This window comes from Apteryx rowi, unplaced genomic scaffold, assembly GCF_003343035.1.
Source record: "Apteryx rowi isolate R43461 unplaced genomic scaffold, aptRow1 scaffold_8, whole genome shotgun sequence".
In the NCBI taxonomy this organism is placed as follows: Eukaryota; Metazoa; Chordata; class Aves; order Apterygiformes; family Apterygidae; genus Apteryx; species Apteryx rowi.
This window is the reverse complement of record NW_020451093.1, coordinates 3,154,351-3,173,780: the sequence shown is the minus strand read 5'-3', so window position 1 is coordinate 3,173,780 and position 19,430 is coordinate 3,154,351. Positions and strand designations below refer to the sequence as shown.

General features: G+C 41.5%; 1 protein-coding gene across 1 annotated transcript in view; it reads right to left on the bottom strand.

Moving 5' to 3' along the window:
* Positions 1–19,430, bottom strand: part of THSD7B (thrombospondin type 1 domain containing 7B) — a 271,641-nt gene that overhangs the window by 16,982 nt on the left and 235,229 nt on the right. Inside the window, exons 16-20 of the mRNA XM_026089076.1 lie at positions 17,647–17,780; positions 16,765–16,918; positions 7,496–7,637; positions 5,910–6,025; positions 5,323–5,440 (exon numbers count right to left, since the gene is read on the bottom strand). Coding sequence (XP_025944861.1) covers positions 5,323–5,440; positions 5,910–6,025; positions 7,496–7,637; positions 16,765–16,918; positions 17,647–17,780 — 664 coding nt within the window. The remainder of the gene's footprint in view (positions 1–5,322; positions 5,441–5,909; positions 6,026–7,495; positions 7,638–16,764; positions 16,919–17,646; positions 17,781–19,430) is intronic.

Here is a 19,430-nt window from a genome sequence, read left to right as displayed (position 1 = left end):
TGAAATAATAAAGCTGAATACATTCATTAAAGTTACAGCAATTCCATTTTCTTCTCCTTTGCTGTCCATTTAAGTCCAGGAATGTTTTCTCTCAAAATGTTTCAATTAGAATCCGGGCTACAATTAAAAAGAAGAGCGGAAAAAAGCCTTATGCAGTGGGACGCCCAAAATTGTGCTAGGGATAACATTTCTGCCTCGACTTTCGATAGGCACGGATGTGAGAGGCAGCTGAAAAGGGTCTCAGGCACAGAGCAGCACATGCAACAAGACGGATGCAAGCCCTAATTGCAACTCCCCGTAAAGGACAGAGACAACATATGGTGCCCAGGCGCTGCCGTCTGTACCGCAGGCATTTAGCCGCGGTCTTGAGCGGAGGCGAGTCAGCCTAAATGCTGGAAGCAAACCCTCCGCGACGCGCGAAGGCCCTACTTACGGCTATTTATGTAGGCGCTTTTTAATCAGCTGCACCATAGCTGTGTTTAAGGCACACTCCTAGGAACCGCCATCACAGATGTCTACAGAAAGCGGCTCCAAAAAAATTCTGGCACATAAAAATTACAAGCAGACTCACCTGAAAAAGCTACTGATAGCTAACTTAGCAAGGCCTCTTACCTTTACAACGCTATTCTTGTGCTCTGACCCTTTGAATTCCATTTTTAAACCCATTTAAACCCATTTGAAAACTAGTTTCTTTTCCGACTGTAATCCCCCGGACCTGGGGAGTCTGCAGTAGAAGCGATGATAACAGCTCTTGCCCACACGTCGGTGCAATCAGCCGTCACAGACTCGAACACATCACGGGGCGGAAAAGATCCTGCCGGCTGCGAGCAAAGGAAACGCAGCAGTGCCTGCGGCTCGCCGGGAGCCGGCGCGACAGCAGGGAAAGCTCCTCTCCTGCTGCTCCAGCCCCTCTGACCCCATCGCGCCTTGCTTCTCCCTGCCTTCGACCCCGTCCGGGCGCAGCGCCGGCGAGGCGAGGGGCTGCTCCGCGCCGCGGCACCCCGCGGGAAGCCAGGCACGCTCCCGGCCTCCGCTATGGGAGAAGGGCGTTAAGGCTGGACAGCCGGCAGGGATGGCAGCGAGGCCCTAGCACCCCGAGACTGCAAGCCTTGAAGCATTCATCAAACTACTTAAAATAAAGAAATAGTTTCCTCTTATTCACTCTGCTTAACATCTTTCTAGCAAAAAGTAGAAGACAAGACCATTGAATGGAAAATACTATTTTCCTTTTAAGAGGAATTTAACAACTGTTCTGTTTTCATTTATGCTTTATTTTCCAGCAGTTGGTTATCCGAACCATTTAAAGTCACTGCATTCACGATGGTAAGCTGGTGTTTGACTCATTTTTGCTACCACCTTTCTGGCTGTGCTGTGAATAAATCACTAAAGCAGGAAGAGCAGTGTAAGAGATTTCATTGAAAAGGCCATTTTCCTTGGGCACAATCACTGCAGTGCATCTCTTCAGGCTCCGGGGTTTTTTCCCTTCACACCTTAAACGTTATCCTGGTGCTCAATTGTGACTCAAGTAGCAGAAAAACTCCACTTGTCTTTACTGTACAAATATCTTAATTATTAATATCTATGGAGACTAGAATTTCACTACAGCTGAAATTGCAACTTGCTTCCTTTACAATCTCTGGAATAGACAAAGCAATTTGAACTGTTTCTTAAATTTCTCAATGAACTAGCCACATTTCTGTTTCATCCGCTCTGTAGCGTTAAATGACATGAAAATTAAGACGGAAAGTGTGCTGAAAATTGAAAGTGCGAAGGTTTTCTTCATATCCTCAAATTTCCCAGTACTTTTGAAAGAGAAAAAGACACTGGACTTGTTAATGCTCTAAGCGGTCTCTGAAAAGCTGTTTGGGATCAGTGGCTAAAATTTCATCTCAGAAACTTAGGGTCATGTTTTCAGATCAGAAGGCTAGCATTTTTAACCGAAAAATTTTGCACCGTTCCTTGCATTTTATCCCCACAAAGTAACGCTATACAGCTAAAACCGAGATGATTAAAATTTCTGCTAGAGCTAATCCAAGTCAAAATTACCGACGTGTTTAATCTGTTTAACAAGTGCAGTCAGAGCCTATAAAATGCAAACCTATTACGCAAACGCAAGACTAGAGCAGCGATCAAGTTCCTTAAACACAACCTGGGAGGTCAGGCCAGGTCGGGTCCAAAGCAGCCAGGACTGGCAAATGCTGCTTGCTGGAGATGCTCCTTAACAAGTGTCATTCCAGTAACTTTGATTCAGGCCTTTTGCACATCATCCATTAAGATGGCATTATAAATCTTTTCACAACAGCACAGCAGCAAGTATGAGGAGCTCTACTACATAAAGCAATGTCAGCCTCAAGAGCTAAGCAGCGCCCAGAACAGGCGCTGCCCAGACCCACAGCTACGAGAGGCAAATACAAGCTACACACCTCCGTAGGCTCAGCACAGGCAGGAAAGAGAGATCTACTCGACTCATCATTAGTTATAAAAATCAATATGTTCCCCTCCGGCTGCTGTGTACCAGAACCATATTAGATGTCAGCGCCGCATATACAGTAGCACCGCATCATGTTTTGACGCAGCGTTCCATAAAATAAAACCTGAGCGGAAAAAGGGTACCAGCCATTAAAATATATCACAGCAAACCACGTTACTGGAAGAGACAGCCAGAATAAAAACGTTAAGAAACTCGGAAATAAAAACGTTAGCGATGTTGCTCAAGAAACAGATGAAAGCATAAATCCAGCAACAGTAAATTTTGATCTCGATGATATTTAAATTATGTTTCTCTTTGAAGTCGTTTATGGCCCTTGAGCAGGCCCTCCACACACTCTCCAAGAAAAGCCCGAGAAGCAGAATCTTATTCTGAGCGAACAGCGGAAAGAGCGGAGCCAGTAGCAGTACATGCAAATGATTCACTGTGATTCATTCCTGAGAAGCAAGCGTTTATGCCCTACATTTTAGCTTTATCAAATAGTGTGCAATTATTTATTTGGCAAAGGAAAGCAGAATCAGTGCTTACTACAGCCTATTCCCACAGCTTCTTTACTGTCATCCTTTGTTTTTCTATATCTAATTTGAGGCTTAATCCTATTCTCACAAATGACAATGAGAAACTCATGTTGATTTTCTAGGCATTGCAAGCACTGAAGATCTGGGCAGGGAATCCTCACTATATTTATCTGTGAGGTACCACCTGTAGACGCATATATAATTAATGCCTTCTTTATTAATATTATAAAGTAGCAGCATTTATAACTAATTGGAACACCATAAAGAAACTAAAATGAAGGTGTCTCAATTTCTGCTGTTGGAAAGGCACAAAGGCCACGGCTACAGGATGGGTAGGTAGGTGCCTCAGTCAGCTATGTCTGAAATCAGTGCAAGTCCATGCTTGATGCTTCTTGCTGCAGCAAAACTCGGCTCAGGATTGGGGCTACAGCAACATACACTGCATTCAGAATAACTGAGGGAGCAAACAGACACAAATTCCTAATCATTCCTACTCCAGGAAGAGAACTGAAAGACTCTTGGTTAAGCTATTCAAATGATCAAGAAGGACCTAACAAAGCTTGGCTTCCTCATGACCCACGTTCTAAGCCAGTTCTTGTAGATCCTTAGCTGACGCAGGTTCGTAGAATGATATCTACGGCTTTTAAATCACACAAATGTACAGCTTGAACCATACAAGCCAGCTTGCTAGCTGGTAGCGTAACAGCTTTGTGTTCTTGGTGGGCCAGAAGGTCACTCAAACTGAGCTGCCTTTGAGCTTGACTATGTGTTTCAAGTAGTCTCAGCAAGTTTGGGGACCTACAACAAGGTCATTCACAGCAAGGCTGAGGTCTGCTCCTGCAGGGCACTCTTGTGTTCAGTCGGCTCAGATCTCTGCAGAAGCCCAGCTCTGACTCAGGAGACGGAGTGTGTGTTTACTTTTGAAATGCATGGGGAACCATCAGCTCTTTGATCAGTTTTTAGGATTTTCACATAAGCATTTTTAGGGCTGGGAGCAGAAAATGAGGCATACCTTTACTTAAGTAGTAGTACATCCCTTTGCAGACAATGCAACGTAAGAGCTCAGGATGAAAAAACCTTCAGCCATTAGATAGCACGAGCTAGTCACTGCTCCACTGGATAATCCATTAGCATGCTAAAAGCCACCAAGAAGCCACAACCTGCTTTTGCAGGTGTAGTTCTATTTATTCTAGTAAATGACTTAACACTTAGAAAAGTAATATAAGTCCATTTGGCAACATAAGTATTAATACTTCAAAAGAGATTTTGAAGAAAAAAATAGTATTTGAAATTAACAGTATTCTTAGTGTGTTGTTGGTAAAACAGTACTTTGAATTACTCATTTATGTTAACAGATACTATTTTAATAGAAGTGCTAAAAACTCATCAGAGAAAGAACACCAATAATCCAAATACTAAGTTTTTTGTAACATGCTTTGATCTCTGAAATCCATGTGAAGGGACCACACTACAGAAGAACTTTTTTCTTCTTGACCTCAAATGAATTTGATTGAAAGGTGTATTATGGCTCTTGAATCTTAAAGATTAGCTTATGTCTAAAGCACGTCAGAAGCTTGGGAAATAATGTCACAGGCTTATTTTGAATAAATCCTACAATGCATTTCCTTGTGTCAACGCTCAGAGGACTTTTTAAATCATATAAAATTAAATAGGGTCCTTATCCTTTTGCTTTTTGTATGCTGGTAAGCATTACTGACTATAAAAAAAATTGCTTAAGTTACTGGAATCATACAGATACCCAGGGATCTGTGGTTACAAGATGGAGACAGAGGCATTACACTAAATAATGAACAATATTCTTAATGTTTTTTTCTTCAATATGATACAATTATCTTACTAAAAGTAACTCTACCAAAAGGATTTTTAGTTATTAATCTATTTATAAGTATCCTGCAATTCTAACTAGCTTTTCTAATAATTCTATATAAATTCTCCCCATATCTCAGGGGTTAATACTTCAGGCATTTGTCTACCTGTTTCCTAAACTGCATTTTTCATTTTGGAGTAATTTGAAAAAAGCCTGTTTTTAAAAAACAAAAAGCAAACAAAAACTTCAGAAAAACCTCTTGGACTGTTGAAACACATTTCCAAAGATCATTTTTGAAGGGTTTACCGCAAATCAAAGCAACAATTCCACTTTTTCTGATGTGCTCAGAAACATATGGTGCTCTTGCACCTCTCTTTGGCGTTTGGGTGGGTACGCGTAGGACGGGTGGCTAACGTGAGAGTGCCCATTTACGGGCCATCTCTGCACCACGGAGAGCGAGGGCAGCCGGAGGCGAGGTGCGGACTCACCGCCGGCGCCGCAGGTGTGCGAGCACTCCGACCAGGCGGACCACGCCGAGAGCCGGCAGTCCACGACGCATCCCACGAGGCACTCGGTGCTCATCTTCACGGGCTTTTCCAAGTTAGCCTACGAGAAAATAACAAAATTTAAATACAAGCAGTGGCTCCGGCGAGACCCCAGTGTCGCCACTTACAGGGAATTTTCCTGAGGATATAATCAGCAAAATGCCATATCATTTTGAAGAATTTTACATCTTACATTTTACATCTTTACATCTTTACATTTTACATTTTGAAAGGAAGATTCACAAACCTTTGATGGGTCATAATCTCCCTGCCCTGGCTTCTCTGGTGCTACCTGGGTAATATAGGACCTATAGCACTGTGTCCCAGGCACACTGCTCTGATACTAAAATCCCCCTTTTTGAGCCGAGGAGCACTAACGCACATTAATATTCCCGATTACTGCAGTTCCACTAATAAAGACAATTTGCCCATGACTCCGAAATAGCGTCTTGATGCGTATCAGAAGACATCAGTTTTCTAGAAATGAAGGCATTCTTCAAGCCTTTCCCTGCCGTGTTCCTTGGCTTCACCTGCTCGCAGTGGCGCGTATGCACCGGTTTGCCATCGCTGCGCACACAGCTCAGGAGGCGCCTCCTAACTCCTGGCCCGCAAGTCGCATTCGCACCGAGCTGGCACGTGCTCCACTCTGAAAGCACAAAGCAAAAGGGTTCAGTCCAGCAGGTCAGAGCTGTAACTCAGTTTTACATCTATTTGCTCAGCATGCTAATTATCCTTTCTTAATGCGGTGCTTCACCACGGAAGCTTAAATCAAGCCCGAGAACAAAACGCAAAAGGAAGTTACTTTAAAAAAAAGAAAAAAAAAAAAAGCAAGTCTTGGATGAGAAATTCATGGCTTCATGCTCAGATTTCCCCTAACAAAACTAACACATCAGACCGCACAGAAAACTGTTAAATGCCGATAAAGTGTATCAGTTAAATCCAGCTGGCGCATATACAAGACTGCATTGTCTGAAATAAAATTTCACTTTGATAAAGTAGCTATGGAAGTTTCTGAAGAGTAACTCTGTTTTAATCTATTTCTTGTCTCAAAGCAAAGCTTTCAATTATTTCAAACTAAGCTCTAACACTTATAAAAGTAGTATTTCTAGTAGAAAAAAAATGCGTCTTATTACCTGTCCAAAATTATGATGTTCAGAATACAACTAAACTGAAATACGCCTTGAAACACCATTAAAAATGAACAAAAACCATAACAAAAATGGCTAAAATTCCCAGACACCACCAACAAATAGGAAGCATATGAAAGGAAAGTGTAATACTTTGCGTCTTCCACCTCTGACAAACACAAACACATAAACGTTCTTCGTTTCTGAAACGTGATGATGAAAAGGCATCATGATGCTATGTGTTTCTATGGCTTTTACTTCAAACAGGCTCTGTTTCTATGCAGACCTATATGTTAACATTTTCTCCTGCTCTGGTCTCCCTTTCCACCCACCCCTAAATTCATCTTAGATCTTAGTTTCGGTCTTTCTCATTTATCTGAGCTAGTCAAAGAAAAAGAGGATTTTTTTCATGTTTTTTTTCTGGTTTGTTTGAAACAGATCTAATTGTTTCTAATTAAGGTTCTGAATAATGTACTCTCAAAATATCCATGTCTATCATTATAACTTCTATTGCCTTCAAATCATACTTTTGTTGGCAATATTGGCTGCACTGGAATCCTATGGAACTTTTAACTGAAACTTATATATGTAATTTTATTTTATATATATATATATATACATATATGACAATAATGGAATAAATAATTCTGTTGATAATCCACCAAAAAGAATAGACCCAACTGAACTTATTTCTACTGTACCTGTAATGACAACTTAAGTAGTAAAATTGTGCATTTATCCACAAATCTGTAAAAACGTAGGCCTGTAATTAACTTCAGTGAAATCACTGATGTTTAAACATAACTCTTCAAATATCAAGGCTTTAACAAACACCACAAGCAAATATAACTAAATACGCAGCTGGTGAAAGTCAGGGTCCTTTATATATAGATATTTAGAAAAGCAAAATTTCAATTTAATATCACTTAGTGAAAGGTGCCACTTTGGAATTCGCCCTGCTAAGAGCATATCGGAGCGCACATACCTACCTGTCAGGTTATAGTGATATTGGAAGCAATTTTGGTTCAGAATACACGGCTTCATCTGCGAACCTTCAGGGCAGGGCTTCGTGGCGACCGAGGACCGTAGCACTTGCCGTGTTCGTAACTGCACGGCATTCGGGTCACACACCTAGGAAAGTGATGGAGGGTAGAAGAGACCTCAGGAAATACTACAGACGTGGACGGGCTGGGCTTGTCGCATTCACATCCGCTGCCACGTTAGGCACGATATAATTATATTTGTAAAGCTACTTAGACCGAAGCACGCAGAACATACTTCCCTGCTGGTTGTAGCAGTACCAGACCCTGCTTTGCTGCTGTGAAAGATGGTGGTGGGTCTGCGGCAGAAGTCTTCCAAGGTGAGACAGAGCAGGCGATTAGTATTTGAGTCTCATGAGTCAAAAAAAATATATATATATATATATATATCACTACCAGTATGCCAGTACCAGCCTAAGTACCCCAGTTTAAATATGTAGTATCACTTGGGAAAAAATCTTTAATAGCAGGACCATCTGAATCACTATAAAGCAGTAATGATATGACCACTACTTATTCACAAGTTGAAAAAGTTCCAAAGATTTTGGGCACAATTAGTGCGTTTTTAAGCAATAGTAGATGTTATAGCAAACCTTCCATTTACAGGAAGGACATCTGCCATTGCACATCAGTTATGACGCTGTCGATGGGACGGCGGCGCTTTCCAAAGCGTGTGCTGACGCCAGACTGCACGCATAAACCCGGCTTCGCCTGGCTGCATTTTCACGCGGATGCAAACGAACTGAGGCCTCTCTTCATTCCCTCCCGAGCAGGCAACAGCAGCTCCAAAGATGAAACGCTCCTGACACTGGACAGGGCTAATCGGGGCTGAAGAGCACGAAAAACAGCTGTTTTTAACCGTAATGGCGGAAAAGCCTAAATAAGCTTATTCTGAAGCTGGCGTCGTTAAGTGAGCACAGAACAGCCATTTAAGCTGCAAGGCTGGGCTGGGAAAAGGGGCCCGGGGAAGGGTGCTGGCCCACGGAAACGCAGCGCCGTTCCCACAGACCAGGCCAGCAGGAACGCACAAGCGGTCCCAGCAAACCTGATGGAAAGAAATCCTTACTAAGAGTTTTCAGAGCAATTTAACTGAACAAGATGACCCATATAATTCCTAACAGTCTCTCATTAGAGCTGAAGATTTCTCAGGAACAGCAGGAAAACCCAGAAAACACTGCAAGTAGAAATATGTTATTTTCATAAATGCTTGGAAATTTAAAATGTGTTTTTTCTATAGAGTACTTTAATACAAAAATTAACTAACAATTTAAAACCACAGATCTATTAACATGCAACTGCCTGCAAACACTAAACTCTGCATGGGCGAAAGTATGGATAATTCCTTCATTGTGAATATTAAAAAGAAATGTCATGGCATTACAGCATAAATCTAGATCTCAGACTGCTGTAAACAGGATTAGTTGCACGGATGATAGCATAACTAGACAGAATAAAAATCAGTACAATCAGAAAAAGGTCTGGTCCAGTCTTTAAGCTGTCAAGGCCTATTTTCCTTATGCTTATACTATGTGAAGGGAATTCTGTTATGCTCTTATTGCTGATACATCATCTTGTCAAATCATTTTAAATGGCAATCTTATTCAAATATCCCTGGTCATCTAAAATAACCAATTATTCTTAATCATCTGAAAATTACACCTATGCTAAGCGTTTGCCAACAGTTTGCTACCTTTTCAGCAACTAATCTGATTGTTCATCCTCACGATGAGGGCTAATAACATCAATGATTTGACAATTTAAAACAAACAAACAAACAAACAAAGACGGTATCTCAGTAGCTACCCTTAATTAGTGTTTTTATGCATTATGTTACCAAGGTGTGCGTGTGTGTGGTGGGGACTCAATAAATTCTGTGAAAGAACAGCTCTGAAACACCTGCTCTTGCTTCCTTCAAAATAAGAACCTGCAGCCAGAAAATATGCATCATTTGTAGATAAGCGAATGCTTTTAATAAAACAGCCTTCCCCCGCCTCTGCCTAACACGCGCCCCGTTGTGCTCGACCATAGGGCACTGATGCACGGCGGCGCTGGCCGCGTACCCCCCGTCCTGCAGCCCCCAGCGCCGCCGGGCAGCAGCACTATCCTCCCTCTCCGACGCCTTCCCAGCGGGGAGCAGAACAGCGGAACGGCCGCGACTCAAACACGGCAAAGCATAGCTCGTGCTCGCCAGCGTACAAATAAATGACTCGTCTACCGCAGCTCCGGAGCTGCCGTTCGGACCGCGCTGATGAGCCATGTTGTGCAGAAGCCAGCTTATACGATAAGCAACCCACTCTTCCTGGGTTTGAATAATAAAGAATCTCTGTAGGAAAAGTGCTCGTTTAATCAAGCTGAGTACGCGGGGAACATGCAGGAATTCAAAGTCTGCAAACTGTAACTAATATCCTGTAATATTATTTGTTGAATTTCTCTCTACGTCAATTGAGAAGTCAATTTAGTTTTATAATTGATTTTCTGGCCTTACTCTTTCAAGTTAACTATGTAAAAAATTGAGCCAAATATATATGGAACTGAACAAGCAGCAGGAGGGAATGACTTGCAAAGCAAAAGATGAAAGCTGGGATTTTCAAAGGAGCAAGAGGGAGCCGAGGATCCAACTGCCCTGGAATCCCAATGGGCTTAGGTGCACAGCTCCTGTAGGATCCTTCAAAAATCCCAGCCCAGAAGAATTAAATATTTACTGTGTGATAGAAACAAGGAATGGCTTAACAGTTAGGGGATGTGAACAGTAAAAGTTAAAGAAGAGGGATTATTTCCAGTGGGGGGTTACAGAGTGTATTAGGAAGAAATAAAGAAGTGTGCAAGATACCGGGAAGAAGGTATTATGTCACCGTTATCATCACTGCTATCTCTAATAACTGTATGGATCTAGTCCTGAATTTGGATCTTAAAAAATACTGAGAGAAAAACTAATCACCACTGATTACAAATTACATTTTTTAGGAGGTAGGACAGAAACAGTGTTATCAGTAATAATACAGAAAAGGCAGCAAAAGAAAGGAAAGGAAGATGATTTGAGTAATTAAAGTAAGTAGTTAGCACAGAATTAATTAAGAACTAGACAAGACTACAGAAGCTGTAGATTCTGAATATTCTTGCAAATGAAGAAAATGATAAAAGTTGGCACCTACTCCTGATCTTCCAGGAGAACTGAGGTTCCATTCAAGTAATTCTTGCTTAACTTGGGGATTATGAGAGTTCACTACCTGCTCGACAAGTGGAAACCCTTCGTCCAATTTCTGCCTCCAGTCAGGATAACTGAAACCCACCTCCTACGCCATCCAGGTGTATAAACAGATATAAGATGTATGGAGGAAAGCAGGAGGAGGGATATGGATTCTGACTGGTCATAGACACAAGAGAGAAAGCAAGACCTATGAAATGGGGGCAACTGTGCCACACAGACGCACAAGTTCAGAGGCCTGGAGAACTTTAAGTTAGGCCTTAGCCGTCAAGGTTAGGCACCAACTCGATTTGACATTTAAGTTTTAAAAACTAGGTTGTTTGTTGGATTTAGCCCAAGATTCTTGCTCGATGATTGTAATCAACAGAGCGTGTAATTTAGGCACAAGCCTCCTCTGATATCGGTGGTAAAGATGGAATTAATTTCTAGATGGAAATAATAATAAGGACTTAACTCAGGACCCAAATTAATATCCTACAGAGTAAGGACATCATACATAGACACAATAAATTTCTTTACAAACCTAACTATACTGTTCCAGCCTACTTTATTGTATTAAGTCTCACCATTTCCATTATCCTTTTCCATCAAGTGTGAAAAAAGTTGAGCTAGGGACAGCAATCTATAGACTAAATTATATAAACCACTACAGAAACAAAATATTCTAAAGCAACAAGAGGTACATACCATATTAAGAAAGGAATGAATCAGAGGTTTTCCCAAAGGACCATTCACTTCAGATGTTACAAAAGCCATCATCTTGTTTCTATGGAGGAATTCTTGGCACTGTAACTACTGCATCTTTAATATTTTTTTCAGCCAATCACATTTTTCCACCATGACCACTTGTCACTATTTTAAGCTAACACAGAAAGTGAGGGATATAAACACACACAAAGAATGTACCTGGCCTCTTCTCCAGGCAATAAGAGAGCAGACAAAGCACAGAAAGTTTGTTCTGGGAGAGAAGGATATTAAATAACGTAAAACTGTAAGGTTATAAATGCTAAGTTCCTGAATAAGAGTTGTTAACATATTACACACTAATATACACTGTTCGACCTTCTTTGTGATTGATTTAAAATGTTACCCATTGATCGAGGCTTTCAAATGCATCATAATTGTACAGCACAAAAGTTGTAATCCATTAGACAGCCCTTAAAGCTGTTTACTTTATCAAATAGCTCCTACAATGCAAACTGCACTATATATAGCTAGCCACCTCGCATTTACCAGGCTATTTGTACTGAAACAAGCCACCCTCAACTAAGGTAAACGCATCTGCAGTAATGGGTTTAACTAGCTTTAACAGCGCAATGAGACATTATCGTATTATTCATGGAGATATAGATGTTTTGTAACAAACACGAGCAGTCTTTTAAAATGAAAATTCACTGAATGAAACGAAATGAAAATGAAAATTCATGCCCACCTTTTCTTTCTGGGATGCATCTAAGTTCTGAAACCTTGCCTGCACCCACTGTAACAATTATTTTTTAAAATTATCATTAATAAAGACAAATAAAACCAGAACTAGGAATCTAAAAAATGCAGCAGATACTAACTTTTTTATAAGGCCATACAAAAAAATTCAAGTCACAAATACGTGAAAGAAGCAGTGCACATTTTTCCAAAAACGCCCTGGACCAGCAAAAAGGCTCATGCTTCATCCAAGTAAATTATCGCTCGGGCTAGAAATGTAACTCCATATCAGTTATTGCTTTAATCCAAACTCCACACTACAGGTCCTCTGCCAAACCTACGCGTGACGCTGTGATGAAGACTTCCGCAAGGCACACAAGGAGCCACGAAGTCCACGAACGAGCCCACAAGGTCTTTCCCAGCTGACCGAGGAGGGGAAAGCATTTCCAAACGCGAACAACGCAGCCTCACGCCTCAGACGAAAGCCGCTACCAAAAACCTGCGAGTCACCTGTGTGGCCTGGTCCCACTTTGCATACGATCAGTTATTTAAATCCTACACATACACAGCAGATCCAAGAGAATAACAACCCAATTGCTACAAGTCCTCAGCGTTGCACGTTGCTACTGATCCATGTGGAAAACGCTCCCTGCAACAGGGACAGCTGTTCTCACTCACTAGACATGTAACCTCGAATAATTAACTAATTTCAGACCTCTCAGAATTAGCTACGAGAAATGCCAACAGCTGATGCAAACACGGAGGCCACTCAGATCTGATACTGGGGCTATGACTGTTACCCCACGATAGCAGAGAGCTAACAAAATAAATTTGAGATAATTATTTCAGGGACTTGTAGCACAACTTGCATATTAACTCATTTTAAGCATGCTTTGATGAATTCAATTGAAGTCAATTAATTACATTTCCAAGTCAGATGAACACAAAGTCAAGACACCGCAGGTAGTGCATGTTATTCGATCACTGAATATTTAACAGAGATGATAGGATTTCAGTTTCCAGATTGTTTAGCTGGTTCTTTGAGCAATCAAGTGATGATATCTGGCTGAACACACTATTGTAGCTGGAACGAATATGAAATCTCTGAAGCAAAATGAAAGTTGATCTGATTTTCTCATGGTTTTTTTTTTCTAACTAGCAAGCTTCAAACTGTTATTTTAAATAGCTTTAAAGCCTGGATACTTAAGCTACATGGATGTTACTTAGCTACAAAGAAGAAAACTTTATGAGCCAAAAAATCATCTGCAATCAGAGGGAAAACCATTTTGAATTTACTTCTTACAACAGGGAATGTGAAAGTAATAGGGAAGCTTTAAGTCAGTAATTATGAACGTCTTGACTCCAATAAAGAGACAGAACCTCAAAAAGTAACCTTCAGGTATTATATTTCAGGCAGATGCATTTCTGGATCACAACAAAGTGCAATTAGAGAAAATTTTAAATTTATCTTTGTGTAATTTTGTATTAAAATATATCTTTGTGTGTATCTTTGTATAATCGAGACGCAAAAATAGAAATTCAGCTGGAAAATACACAGAAAGGAATTCTGGAGATATCTGAAACTTAAAAAGAAGACTCTAGAAAGACCAATATTTAAAAGCAAAAGGGAAATGTAGCCAGAAAAAAGTAAAAGAAACATTATAAACAGTGCATATTTGTGCAGAAAGAAGTATCGAAGAAAGTATTGACAGAGCACTGGCTGCCCTTATGACTCATTGATTTCAGTAAGATTCAAGATCATTTACAATGCTGAATGTTGAATATTCAATTGGAATGAGTATTGTTACAAGAAAAAATTGAATAATACCCTAAAAAGTATCCAGGACACAATGACATATTGACAAAGGGTAAACTAGATAATCTAAAAGGCCTTTTTATGTTTGGCTGCTAAGACTTTGTTATTCTGCTATCAGGATGAATTTATTACCAACTCTATAAAATATGAGCAGAACACCAAAGTGACTGGAGAGGAACTCTCACATGACCAAAATCCTAGGCAAATATATCAAATTAAAGAGCTACTCGGTCAAAGATGATGGTGAAACTGTGGTGAAATTGCGGTTGCTTGTTTCTTATGGGCAAGAATTTGTCAAGTTTCATAAATCCTCTTTATCTCAAGTAAGCCAGAAGTGACTAGAGATCGGGGAAGATGTCTCAGAATATTCTTTGCTGGTCTGCCTTACAAGAGAACTATCACTAAGAGAGTGCCAACTATTTTGATATGATATGTAAATGTGCTTGAAAGAGAGCAAACAGGATGAAGGATTTTCCTTTTTCTTCTTGGTATAATGTGACCATTCAAAATTTTCAGGTTACTTAGGGAAGCAAAAGGAGTCATGCTCAGAAAATGGATTTGCAGTGAATATACAAAAAAGTGTTTTCTACAGCCTCATTTTGAAAACGGACATTTTGTTCCAGTTTGCCATACATCAGAAACCCCACAGGAGTATACCAGCTACTGCACAAATTTCCCTCAAACAAAATTAAACAGGCAGTGCTAATAAGCAAGAGGTTCTACGTATGCAAAAGAGGTTCTATGTATGCAAACTTATGGTTGTGCTTTTGGATAATTGACTTCATCGACTCCACCGACTTCACTGACTCCACCGATTAGTTTGCGGCCATCCTCCGTGACCACCTTTCCCAGCAGCAGCTCGGGAGGCTGAGGGTTGCATTAATTGTCCTGGTGGGGGTAATGCCTCCCTCTGGCCACCGTCTTGCCTTCCACCCCTGCTCCGTCATATCCAGACACATGCACAGAACGAACACAGTCCACCTTCCTGGTAGGGTCACTCTGCACATAGAGCAAATCCAGTGCTCGCCTTAGATGTGTAGCGCGGGTGCAGCCTGCGAGGGACTGTGCCGCGTGGTTCTCTCTTAAAACTGAAGGAACACGGACGGCCCATGCAGCTGTAAAAGTCAGACAGCACTGCTGTAAACTCTTCAAAGAGGGGCTTTTATTTTCCATTAAACCTAAAGCTGTTTATTGTTTAGTGTCGGGACAGAACTATTTAAACACATGCTCTAGCAGCACGCAGTCATCTCAGTTTCCCAACAAAGCGTTGTAGAACAGCTTGTGAAAACATATTGTTCAGCTAATTGCATTGGCATGCAGGCGCCCTAACACTTGTGAGTTAACAGCTACGGTGGCAAAAGGATGCGCAGGGAGGCACAGGAACCGTGGCACTCGGCACTGCAACTGCCAAGAGCTACGCTGCCCAACGGGGCAGCCGCCCACAACATTTTAGGCATCCCTTTTGTGCAACCGTGGGCCCTGGAGGCTTCACCACAGCCAAAAAGGAGTCTTCAGGCAAAAACTCAGGATGTCTTAAGGATACTAGGATGCTTAAAGGATTAGGCAGTGCTTCATGACCAACTGACTGCCGCTAAGACACCTGAAAAACACGCAGTGGCCTTGAGGGTATCAGCATTAGCTTGCTGCATGCAAAATGAAGAAAATCTATTTCTGAAAAAAGTCAATGGCAAAGAAACAGTCCTACCGCTGTGGGACTTTGAAAGGTATCTAAGCATTTATACTGGTTTCAGGAGTGTTATACTTCATCAAAACTAGGCTGCTCAGGAGGAGGTAAATAGAGGAAATGATATTATCTGACATGTTCTTACTGAGTATATTAATACGCTACACAAAATATTATGGAAGGAAATTATCTGTGTCAGCAATAGTATAAATTCCTATCCAATAGCCGTTCAGACTTTTGATAATGGGCTTTTAACATAGGGGCAATGAATATATGTTCATCACTTAAATACATCAAGCAAGTGTATTACAAAACTCCTTACATTAAACCTGGCAACTATTTCAACACTGATCAGAGAGAAACAATAGGCTTTAAATTACACGCTTTGAAGCCTGAGAGTTTTCACGAGACAGAATCTGCCACTTCTTTCCATCTTGACCACTTAGAAAAATACAGGGCATTTGGCAGTGGCTTGCATCCCTGCATAATGTGCAGCGTTGTGAGTATTTCTGACATGACAAATTGTTTGGGTATTTTGCTGCCATGTCCTTCTGTTGCTGTTGCCCCAAATCTGCTTTCAAGGTTTTTAGGAGGAGATACTAGACAAAAATACTGCTTTTTGAGAAGGGAGAGCAGTCATCCTCTCAGGCCTAAGACCCATCTAGAGGAGTGACACCACCATGGTTTACCAAAAGGTTGTTATAGGAGTTGTGCATCTTTGGCAGAGCACTCCCTTGGGAGTGTTCCTTAACATGGACAGCTTTTACCGTAACTAAAATACCAATCCTTTCACCCACTGTACTTCCTTGGGTCCCTTCCTGTAGACTACATGGAAGGATGGGTTGAATCAACTGTCACAGTAATAGCAATGTGTTTTAATAATTTTTTATAGCTCTTTCTTTGGAGCTGTAGAAAGATCAAACTCTCCAGATTCAACCATGCTGGCTGTAGAGTCCATTAAGCTTGAATTCCCTTGGAAAATCATTTACTTTGTTGTAAGAAAATAGCTGTATTATAAAATGGTTCGAGGGCAGTAAGAAGCAAGAAGTGTGAGAAACATCCCCCTAGGAAGCACAACTAGGTGAGCTCACCTGTGGGCACCTGCTCCACTGTCCCCAGTCGGACACTGCACACTCGCTGGGGCAATACAAGCTACACTTCTGAATTTCTTCTGGGATTTCAGACGGGTTACACAGGGCACTGGGTACTGTCTCGCCTTCCTGTTCCTCAGCGGTGTTTACACATCTACACAGAAAACAGAATTTTTCACATGATGGTCATCAGCTTATCATAGAAGTGATGAAGACGAACAGGTCTGCCCGACTCCAAATAAGACACTACATATAAAACATTAGTTCTATGCAGTACAACTGGTCAAAACATGGAATTAATTGCATTAATAATGCAAATGATTACACACACGATGTATGTTTTTGTTACTCACAGTTATTCAAGAAATACTTCAAACAAACATTGAGCTTCATACCACACGCTTTTCATTTCAGCTGGATGGCAGATGAGCGAATAGCAAATGACAACCAGCAGGAAGAAAGGTTTGTGTTCCTCCTAGTAACATCATAACATTTGGAAATAACTCAGCATTTCCCCATGCCTGGAAAATGAATACTTACTAATAATGAATGCCACTCCAGTGCGAGTATTTGGGGAAATACTAGCAAATCAGCGGGCGGGGGGGGTTGCTGCTCAGGAGGCTTTTCATGTACGTGGCATTTAGTGGAAGAATTCTAATTTAGGGATCATGCCTTCTTCCTCAAACAAGTCTTGATTATAACACAAGGCTGCATCTCTGAGATGCTTTTCCTGTGAACCACTTCACATAAACGCATCCTTCTTTCCGTTTGAAATATATAGCACTCAACAACATCCTGTCACTTGGCCAGTAACTTCATCTTTACACAAATATGCTTTAGCTCTTTTTAATTTGAAGTAACTCCTCTTTTGTCTTCACGCACCTGACTTTTCTCGTTTGTATTCCTTCTCCACAGTGGAGGGAATTTTGTTCGCTGCTGATTTTGCACGGAGACCACGCTTCTACTGCCCAAGCATACTGATTGCACTCGCTGTAACATGGGACTGCCTCATGCACCTGCCAGGGAGAAGAATCAGAACTACTCATTTGAACTATCCAGGTTAGCATCTCCACAGAAAAGACTCACACAAACCAGAAGAGAGTACAATGAAAAATAGCCTGGCTTATGTTCCTTATGCTAAGAGTACTGTAATATCCTTAAGTTCATTTATGCATTATTGACTTGCCAAGGGATTTTTAAGTGTATAATAAACAGTGGTATGCATTCAGCATCTCAGGAAACAGAATAAATAACAGCTATTTTCTAGAGCCAAAACAAAATTCCATTACAATTTCATTTGCTCAGAGCGCTCGCACAATAATCTATCACGTATCATTCACCAGGACTGCGTGTATTGAATCCTTTCATGTTCCATAAGGTACAAACTTAAAATTAGTGGTCATTTACCTTTGCTTTTAACATATTCATTTAAGTCATTTACTGCAAAAGAATGAAATTTTATGCATCCTACAAATTTCATTTTTATGTACAAAACCTATAAATGCTTTTTCCCTGGAAGTGCCTTATCTCTAACACATCTCCCAGGCAGACAGTATTGTATATTCACCTGAACTATAGTATCTACGTAGAGAGAAAAATACAGCCCAAAGCTTGATAAGCAATCTTAAAAGGTGACAGATATTCAAGCCGTTAGAAGCAACACACTGAGAAATGTTACATTAGCAGGTTTTTATGTTTAAACTAATGAATCCATCGATAGTTTTGTTACAGAAACAAATAAAAGTTATTTATTTTGAATTCAGCCGGTCTGCAGAAGCCGATGTGAAGATACAATGCTCTCCATCGCTCTTTATGAAGCACAATGCGCTGCACTGAAAAAACGCACCGTGCACCTACGAGAGCGCTTTCCACACGCCACCGCCTTCCCGGCCGTGGCAGTGGCTCTGCTCGGGGGCGAGGGACGGACCACCACAAAGAATCAGCGCAGACCACAGCGTGGGCCAAGGGGCTAAGCCACCAGCAATAAAGCACACGACTAAAAATGGGAGTCAGCTAAGGAAGCAAAAAAAGTCAGATCCTTATGGGGCTGCAGGACACAGCAGCAGCATCGGGGTTCGGTGGCAGGGACATCTCTTTTTTCATGCGTAGGCTGCTGATGAGCACAAATCCTTCCTCAGGGCCTGTGCACAAACACCATGAGAACATGCAGAAGGAGGAAACCCTGCGAGGCAGCAAGCTCCCCACGCAACGCCACCGCGCGAGGGGCGTCCCACCACAGCGGAGAGGGGGCTCTCGTGCTCCAGCTGCGCCCGCGCCAAGGTCTTGCAAAGACCCTACCGCCCATCACGCAGCCACCACGAGCTAATGGTTTCTTCACACCGAGGCACTGGTCTATGGGTCTACCTATACGACCCGCAGGTATCTCTACAGGATATAAGTAGGGCCCAAGTTTCCCAGACTGATCAAGTGGCCCCGCTCGTTAGCTGTGCAGCCAAGCTCACTAATATTACACAGAGAGAGAAAGGACTTGCTTTTTAGCTAATGGACCCCAAACACATCCGGATTAACTCTGTAGCCCTCTCTGAGCCTCCCGAGGCCACACCATTGGGGGTGCACATCCAGAAGAAGCAGAGTGCTAATATCAGGAGTTCACCACAACTGCGTTTCGGGGGTCAAAACACTGTGCAGTATTTACCTAGCGGGAC